Source organism: Macrotis lagotis, chromosome 3 (assembly GCF_037893015.1).
Source record: "Macrotis lagotis isolate mMagLag1 chromosome 3, bilby.v1.9.chrom.fasta, whole genome shotgun sequence".
Classification (NCBI taxonomy): domain Eukaryota; kingdom Metazoa; phylum Chordata; class Mammalia; order Peramelemorphia; family Peramelidae; genus Macrotis; species Macrotis lagotis.
The window spans coordinates 146,361,063-146,371,096 of NC_133660.1; the positions used below are offsets into that span (position 1 = coordinate 146,361,063).

The 10,034-nt window shown below is 35.5% G+C and overlaps 1 protein-coding gene across 1 annotated transcript in view; it reads left to right on the forward strand.

Annotated features, from left to right (window-relative positions):
• LOC141517884 (transmembrane protease serine 11G-like) overlaps positions 1–9,556 on the forward strand; it is a 49,128-nt gene extending 39,572 nt beyond the window's left edge. Inside the window, exons 8-10 of the mRNA XM_074229327.1 lie at positions 1,876–2,135; positions 7,994–8,136; positions 9,079–9,556. Of these exons, the coding sequence (XP_074085428.1) occupies positions 1,876–2,135; positions 7,994–8,136; positions 9,079–9,237 (562 nt within the window). The 3' untranslated portion in view covers positions 9,238–9,556. The remainder of the gene's footprint in view (positions 1–1,875; positions 2,136–7,993; positions 8,137–9,078) is intronic.
• Positions 9,557–10,034: the final 478 nt, after the last annotated feature.

The window sequence follows — 10,034 nt, forward strand, 5'->3', positions numbered from 1 at the left end:
AGCCAGACTGCAAAGGTTTGAAAAATAAATGAGAAAAGAAATAGAAAAAATGAATATATGTGAATAATTTATATGTGTATAAATGTAGATATACAGATATATATATGTATGTATATATATATATATATATATATGGTTTTTCTTATAAATCTGACTCCTGAAGGTAGAAGAGATAATAGATAACATCTTGAAAAGACAGCAAAATCAGTGAAAGATTTCTTTTTGTTTTTAAACATAGAGAAGACCTAGATTTCTTTGATGTTTGATGGTATCAGAAAATGAACTAGCACAAGGAAAATATTAAATATTAGAGAGAGGTGACTGTGGGGGGTATTTTGTCTGAGGACAGAGGAAGGGATGGGATTAAGGATACAAGTTAGAGGGGTTAGCCTAGGCAAGGAAAAGAGTCATCTCTCTCTCCATTCAAAACTGGAGTTAAAGGAAGGAATGTGAAATAGTACTGTAGGGATTTGAGATGTAGAGTAAAAGAGATATAATGAATGATGTTTTCTACCCCTCAGAAAAAAATATGAGTTAAAATCCTTTGCTGAGAGAAAATGAAGGGAAGCATAGTGTTGGAATCTTAAGGAGGGAAGATAATTCATCCCAATGCTGGGAAGTTTGATAGATAATCAATTTGAAGAAAAAGGGGGAAATTGCTTTGCAAACTTGTAAGGAAAAAAGACAAAGACCTGTAAAGGCCTGGGTGAGATTAGATAAAAAAAATTGCAAAGAATTTGTAGCAGACCCAAGTCAATCCAATTACATAATTTTCCCAGCCCAAGTCATCAATAAATTAACAGAAGAGGGGGAAGATAGTGAGAACAATCCAACACTGGGATTTGGCAAGCATGAAAAGTATAAAAATATTCAAGAGTATCAGTTGTCATATATATATATATAGTAAACTAAGTCAAATTTATAAAAATAAGAGCCATGCCCTAATTAATAAATGACCGTAGGATATGAAAAGGGAGTTTTCAGAAGAAGAAATGAAAGCTATCAGTAATCACATGAAAAAAATACCTTAAATCACTATTGATTAGAGATATGCACATTACCTTTACACTTAACAGATTGGCTTACATGAACAGAAAAAGAAAATGTGAAAATTCTGGAGGGGATATGGAAAAATAGGGGCACTAATACACTGTTGATCAAATGATGAACTGGTTTAATCATTCTGGAGAGCAATTTGGAACTATGCCCAATGAGCTACAAAACTGACCCATAAATACCACTATCTATATCCCCCCAAATCAAAGAATATAGAAAGAATTTAAAATGTTTAAAAAATGAATATTTAAAAAAATAAATTATATTTTTAAAAAAAGAGTAGAAGCCAGTGTCATATTTAACTAGGGATCTATCAGGTCAGGTATTGGGGGGTGGGGGGAGGAAGTAAAATCAAAGAAGGAATGGAGATTATGATGAGGATTAAGCATAAACTTAAAACTCATTTCTTCAATTCTATAACTGCTACAATATACTTGTTATATTAAAGGCATTTATATCTGGGGTGAGTCATTAGATAGCTTATTTGAAAAACACTAAGACATTTCATTGACCCTCATTGCAGGCCACAACTCCTGAAATCCCAAAATTAGAAAATAACTTCATTGGATATTGAAGACTTTCCATCTTTAAGAATTTCCTTTTAGGATGTAGATTTTAGTGGAGAAATATTAATATCTTAAGCAAATATTTATTGACAGTTAACTAAGAGTGAAATTGAAATTGAATTTGGGAGGCATCAAAGTCAAACTTCAAAATTTTGTCTACATTGTCACCTGTGGATAGCAAGTCTAGGTTTTATATTCAATGAAATCCTAAACCAGTCAAACACTTACTGTGATCTTTTCCCTCCATGATCAGCAATAAAAACCCACGACAATGGACAGCTACGTTTGGAACAACTCTCCGTCCTGCCCTTATGAGACGAAATTTACAATCAATCATCATTCATGAAAATTATGCCTCCCACAAACATGAAGATGACATTGCTGTTATACGTCTGTCCACACCAGTTACTTTTTCAGAAGATGTTAGAACTGTATGTCTCCCAGAAACTACTTTTGAAGCTTTACCCCAGTCTAATGTTGTTGTCACTGGATGGGGAGCAGCTAGAGAAAGCGGTGAGGGTCTTGGCAAAATGATGTAATCTCACCCTATATTTAACTTGATCATGAGAGTGTGATTTGACTGCTGACTTCAGAGCTTTTTGATAACAAATCCTTGTGAAGGAAAAAAAAATTGGTTGTTACAGAAGTTAGTATTTAAATTTGATTATATAGTTTTCTAGTTAATTTGAATAGTCAATATGACTTCTATTCCTATGTAAAGAGACCTCTGTACCTACAGTTCTGTGCAAGTCACAATTAGGAAGATGGAGCATTTTGTGAATAAGTAAGGAAGGTCTCTCAATCAATCAGGAGTCATATATCACTTTGTGTATACAATATTTTAAAGTTGTCTTTCAGGAAATTGCACCACCCATCTAAGAAAAGGTGTAGGGAGTTATAGTGGTATCTCCCTCCACTAAGCTTCTTCTCTCTTTCTTTGTGTTTGCCCTAAATGGTGAATGAATGAGGAACTATCTTTTATTTGCCAAGTCCAATTCTTGCACAATGAGCTACTGCTAGTATGCTGTTTTCTCTTGGGCTGATGAGTTCATATGTAAATACTTGTTTAGTCCCTCTTCCCTTCAGCATTGTCAGTATTTTGTTTAAATTGATCTTCCTTTATTTCCCTCTCCTGAGGAACCTGTATTGCTAAGGAGTACTATCATTTCTCTTCCTAGCTTGTAAGTGCTAAAAAGAAAGATAATCACTTGGCCCCTCTACCTTTAACCTCTTACCAGGATTCCTCTCTTTAAGGCCAAGGTCTTGATTTGAAAATCTTGTCTTGGGTTTTATCCTTAACCCCTTTTTCTAGGAATTTTGGACAACTTCTTCAGTGCAGGAACTCTAATTCACTTCTAGGATCATCTTGTCAGCTTGTAGTGGCATATAGTGTATGTGGGTATGTGGTTGTTGAGTAAAACTAGTATCCTCTGGTATGAGGGCTGCAGAGCCCTTTGCAGGACTACTTGCCACCTTTGCTGTCCATCTGCCATCCAATTCTTACTTATTACTCCAAGAAGCTGCAGTATGCATCACAGCCATGCCCCATCAAACCATTTTGACAGGTTATCTACACCACATTAAGGGTAACTGATGGGCCTCAAACCTCTTTGGTGATTAGGGGCTATCTACCACAAGCATGCAAAGACTTCCCCTGGTGGAATGGATAGATATGAATAATTGAACCAGTGTTTGTGAAGGCAGTATAAGCAAGTGCTGTGGAGAACCTAGAGCCTTGATTAGACATTAAAGGAATCAAAGTCATCCACTCTATCCCAAGCCATTGCTAGTCATCTTGACACTGGGCTTTGATAACTGGGAAAAAGAGTGAAGCCAAGAATTTCATATAATTAATCCTCATTCATTACACTTTATGCATATGTTAAAAGATATCACTAAATGTTTTGGAACATTTCAGTCTTTCTTATCTACCTTGAAGTGCTGTGGGAACAATCAAGTGATGAAGTAACAGGTGCAGCTATAGCTGCAACTCTGCACATAGGTAGCCCAGACCATAGAGTCATCTTCTCACCAAACTGAAACAGCAGTAGAATTTGGCAGTTCCCAGGGTATCTGAGAAGTCTTTAATGAGGAACACACTGCTCCCTCCCAGGAATTCAGTAAGACAACTACCAGAAGACAATGTCAACAGATTAGAATGCTTCTCTGAAAAGGACTATGGTTTGTTTCTAACTTGGAGAGAAAGCTGAACCAACACATGACTGGCAACAGTAGAGCAGAGCTGTGTTGTACAGCACAACATTTACTTATATGGGTCTATCCACTTGCAAACATCATGAATGATTTGATGAAAATGAAGGAAAAATTCAAAAGCTGTGAATGAAAAATACATAGGGTTTATCAGCAGAATGGTTCATCTATTTCTAAGATGTCAGTGTTTAATTACACAAAAATTAAAATGAAAAGAAAGATTAGAGAGACAGAATTCTTGGCTCCATAAGAAAGCAGATAAAATTAAGTTTTATGCTGTTAAGAGTAATCCAAAGCTCTTTCATGATGCCCTGAAGGCTATTTGGGGCCAAAGAACTGTGGTACATCTCAACTACTCAGTGCTAAGGGAGTCATATTGATTAGTGATTGTGAGATGGATTGAACATTTCCATAGTGTTCTCAACAGCCCATCACCAATCAATGCTGAAGCCATTGGCCATATATTGCAAGATGAAATCAATCACTCTCTAAATGAACCACCAACAAGAGAAGAGGTTTTGAATACCATTAGATTCCTCTCCTGGGACAAAGAGCCTGATGTTAATTCTATGACAATTGTTATTTACAAGGTAGGGGATCTACTGCAAAAGTTGATTGAAATCTTCTGAGTTATATGGCAAGAGGAGGTTGTTCTCTAGGATTTTGGATGCTTCAATTGGCCATCTCTAAAAAGGAAAAGGAAATAAGTTGTCCTGGGACAGTCACAGATGGGGTCTCTCCCTCTCTTAGTCCCTGTTGCCAAGATTCTTGCCAGATTCCTCCTTAAAAGGTTGATCCTTCACCTGGAATATATTTATCTACCTGAGAGCCAGTGAGGTTTGAGAAGGTCTGAAGAGCAGTAGATAAGATATTTTCTACCTGAGAACTCCAAGAAAATTTCTGGGAGCAAAACAAGAGGTCTGTACACAATATTCACTGATTTGACCAAGGTCTCTTGAAAGTTTGTGGAAAATCATGGCAAAATGTGTTTGCCCAGAGAAGTTCATAAGTATTGTGCATCAGTTTCATGATACCATGTTTAAACAGATTCTGGATGACAGATAATGCTTTCATGCTTTCCCAGTCAACAATTTAGTGAAGCAGGGTTGTGTACTTGCTACCTCAGTTTTTTTTAGCATGATGTATTTGGTGGGGTCAGACAATTTCAACAAGGACAAAAATGACAACAAGGCTATTTATCACACTGACAATATATTATTTAACTTTAAAAGGCTACACATCAAGACTAAAGTGTAGGGAATATTGGTTGCATGATGTTTTGTTTACAGATGATTGTGCCTTCAATATACCCTCTGAGGTTGAGATGCAACAAAGTATGAATTTATTCTCTGCTATTTGTTCTAATTTCGACCTGACTATTGACATTAAGAAAACAGAAGTTTTCTATCAGCCAGAATCATACCACTATTATGTGGAACCATCCAGTTACAGAAAATGGAGAAATTTTAAATGTTGTGGCTAAGTTCTCTCACCCTGCCAGTTTAATCACCAGAGATGTATAAACAGGTGATGAAGTTAATGTATACATTGAAAGAGCTGGCATAGTGTTTGGGAGGCTCCAAAGGAAAATGTGAGAGAGAAAAGTTATTAGGCTGCCTAAAAACCTCTAAGTCAACAGAGCTGTTGTGATGCTTCTACTGTTTATGTCTATAAAACCTGGACAGTCTACTAGTGCCATGCCAGGAAACTAAATTTCTTTCATTTGAATTGTCTGAGAAAGATCAACTAGAAAGGTAAGATACCAGACACCAAGATCCTTCTTTGAATTGAACTACCAACTCAAATTCTCCTGCAGACAGAACAACTCTAAGGGCTAGCCATGTTGTTTGAATGCCAAATATAATTTTGCCTACAATTTATGGAGAATTCACACAGGGCAAGTGCTCACATAGAGGCCAAAAGTGATTCAAGGATATTCTCATATTTGTTTATTTATTTATAGTTTTTGCAAGGCAATGGGGTTAAGTACCTTGCCCAAGGCCACCCAACTAGGTAATTATTAAGTATCTGAGGCTAGATTTGAATTCAGGTCCTCCTGACTCCAAGGCCAGTGCTCTATTCACTGTGCCACCTAGCTGTCCCCAATTACAAGGACATTCTCAATATCTCTCTGAAGAACTTTGAAATTGATTGTGTGACATGGAAGACGCTGGGACAGAACCTCTCAGTATGTCATACCTGCATCAAAGAATGTGCTGTGTTTTTATTAAGCAAAGCAGAATCATAGTAGCTCAAAAGAGATGTGATATTCAAAAATGCAAATATTTCCACTCCAAATTTTTATATGGACTGTTTACACTCCATCTGTGGTAGAGTCTTCCAAGCTTATTTTGGTTTGATCAGCCAAAGTCAGACACACTGACTTTAAACCTCAACATAATGAAGTCATTTTAGTTCTCTTTGAAAATAACAATCAACAAGTACCTTCCCCAGGTAATCAGAGAATTTAACATTTGCTGTTATGGTAGGGTCATGTGGGAGAGGGACACTATTACCTATTGCTGTGAAATTTGATTTAGGAAGGTTCATTGTTTTCATTCCTATCAAGGACTGCTGTCTGCACTACTGGGTCAGGTGAATATATGCCTCCACATCAAAAAGATGAGCCCTGGGTCCTGAAGGACTAAAGAAATGTCATTAAATCAGTTCTCTGGACCACTTCTCTTACTCCAGTACCAGAAATCTCTTGTCTTCCCATAGGTTCACTTTCCCCTACCCAAAAGCAGATTCACTAACTCTTATAACTCTTATGTGATAAGAAGGCCACAATAACAACCTTAAAGTCCCTGCCACAGTCAATCCCCTCCTAAGTCTTATGGCCTCCAGGATTCAGGAACTATAACTATTTCATCACAATGTTCAATTACTGTGTAACTCTTCTACCCTGTATGCTACTATTTCTTAGATGAGGAGAATGACATCTCCAAGACTTAAAGTTGAGGTGTTCAGGCAATCCTTAGAGACTATGATAATACAAAGTAGTTTCCCATAGATCAGAGTCCATTCTTAAGTTTTTAGTCTCTGAAGTATGCTCAGAGAAAAAAGAGAATAGGGGAGAAATTATTTATGTTGCTATTGATTCCTTTTTATGGGTCAACTTATTGTGGTGATTCTGGTTCATAACAATCCAACTTGCCTCACTTGATAAGTTATCATTAAAAAGCTAAAAAATAGTCATCTCCCTGTAAACTTGTCAAATTGTGAGCGAATTCCCCTGTTGAGCCACCAACATTTAGGAGCAAATACTACATAATGAATAATTCTCTAATAAGTCTGTGGGCTCACCACTCAAGTTAAAGCACAACCTCATACACAGCTGACAGGTACAAATGGAATTTTCCTAAGAGTTACAGTAAAACCAACCAGATTACAGCAAAAAATAACTTTAGGGAGCATGTTTGCTGAAAGGCCACTTTGGGAACTTTCAGATGAGGGTGCAGGTTCAAATCTAGGCCTATAGAATTTCTGGTCTCATACTATAAGCATGCTGATATGAGGACTAGCTAGTATATATAAAATTTATTGCTGAAGAAACAAAGAAAACTCCTGACTTATAATTGGATCCTCTACATCAGAATCAAAAGTTACAGACCCAGGAGAAGCCTGGTCAATATTTGACCTTTAAAATTTCACAATTTTGAACCTGAGGTTTGGCAGGATCTCCATATTTATTGCAAAAACTCAAGTATACATCAGTTACTCTATGCTAATCAATATAGAAGGTTTTGTTGTTGTTTTATTTAAATACAGTTTAGTTAAATAAAATTAGCTCCATAGAATTCTCCCATATGCTTTCTGAATATAATATGCTTTGGGGAAACAAGTTAATTGCAGACAAAGAAATCTGCAAACTTTTTTAAAAGTCTTAATAGAAAAGTAGATGATAGAAGTGATGATCAAAAAAGTACTGGTACATGTCTAGCAAGAGAATTACAATATTTTCCTTCTCATTTTGAGGTCCTTAATTGGCAGTTAAGGAAATTACGAAAATTCCACTGAACCTTAAATTACTCCAAAAAAAATGAAACTATCCATTAAGAACATATAATTTCATCAGGTGAGCTAAACAGTCATGCAACAATGGATAGGAAACCCATCAATGAAAAAAAAATTAGGAATTTTTTTCCCCTCATCCTTAGGTCCAGTTTCAAATAACCTGCGAGAAGCCAAAGTGGAAATCATAAGCAACAATATTTGTAATAGAATAGATGTGTATGGTGGAGCAGTGTCATCAGGAATGATATGTGCGGGATTCTTGTCAGGAAAAATAGATGCTTGTGAGGTAAGTTTGATTGACAACATAAATTATCATTCTAAGTAATGAAAGTCTCTTTCTATCTGTGAAAAGTCATTTTAAGAAACTCCATGAAACCTAGGTTTGTTGGAGGGAGGGAAATGGAAGACAAAAACTATTCGAGAGAAGATCTCTTAATATCCTATTTTTGCTCAGGATAACCTAGACTATCTGGAACTGGAGAGCAAATGATGACCCAAAACCTAGAACAACAGCAACAGTAATAGAAAGGGCCAAGTTGGCAGTCATATGAGGGAAATGGCAACAATATAACAATATGCATTTAATACTATATGTTTGGCATAGTGTTTGGGGCAGGAGAAAAGAAAGAGGAAAGAAAGTTTTAGGAAAAGCAACAAAGCAATATTTGTGCTGAGTGATGGAAGTGTATACTTTTATCTTCTTGTGACTCAAGAACAAAAATATTAGTATATAAGACTGCACAGGAAATCTCAGTCTCATTATCACTATATTCTAACTAAAAGAAGATTGAGTAAAGATGATCCAAAATTATCAAATAAGTATTGGTGGTATGAAGATTAGGAAAAACTAATAAATATCTCAGTGAAGAATTTCTCTTATGATGATAATGAAACTTATGATGATAATGTGGTAGGAAGCTAGACAGGATAATGGATAGAATTCTGGGCCTTGCAAGTGAAAGTTCTCAATTTGAATTCTACCTCAGATACTGACTAGTTCTGTTATCCAGAGCAATTCATTTTAATTCTCTTGTAGCCTCAATTTTTCCTTTAGTAAAGTATAGATAATTAAGTGCTTTTTCACAAGGTTATTTTGTAACTCAAATAGGATAATATATATGTAAAAATTTTATAAAATTTAGGGCACTACATTATTAACTGTTACTATTTGATACTCCTTTCTGAAATTATTTATGTAAAATAGTGAATATTTGTATTATTCTCTTAGGGTGACTCTGGAGGACCACTGGTTATACCCGAGAACAGACTCTGGTACATTATTGGAATAGTAAGCTGGGGAATAGGCTGTGGAAAAGAAAACAAGCCTGGACTCTATACCAAAGTGACCCGCTATCGAGACTGGATTAAATCTAAAACTACCATCTAATGCAATATCTTTGTCATTGCTTTGTAAGGAATGTACAAGTTATATGTAGGTCAAGATTCTTAAAATTATGTTTAATTTATGCTTAATTTATATTTAATTATATTCACATATTTTTATTCTCTGAATATGAAGAACAGAAAATACAGCCACTCTTTAGACAACTCTCATCTCAAAAATTAAATTTATGTGTATGTGGGTTATCTCTTATCCCATTATATATCACAAAATGTGTTCAGCATGAGAGAAGTAGACATTTTATTACCTTTAATGTTTTCTTTTTCCCATGACAATAAAAGATATGCTATCTTTATTTCTTCAAGATATCCTGAAGCTCTCATTGCCTTCTTATTCCCAGCTTCACATAAAAGAAAGAACCTGAGAGTAGGAGCTAGAAAAAAAATGCATAATCTTGGACAAGGTACTTAACCTTCTATGGCTTCAGTTTACTTATATCCAAATGAAAGAACTGAAATGGATTATAGATCTAAAGATCCTTCAACTTTAAGAATCTGTGATAATCTGGTCATCTTGGATGCCATCCTTTAAAATCAGGGGTCTTTAAACCTATTTTGTTCTGTCATGGACCCATAAGTCAATTTGTTAAAAACCCAAGAGCCCTTATGAGAATGATTTTTTTAAAAAAACTCATAATTAAAGGAAATGCAAATTTTTTTCAGGTAGAAGTTAGTGAAAATAAAGACAATATTTTCATTGAAGTTTATGAATCACCCTGAAATCTAACTATGAGCCCCTTTACCTCAGGTTAAGAATTTTCACTTTAAACAAGCCAAAACCTA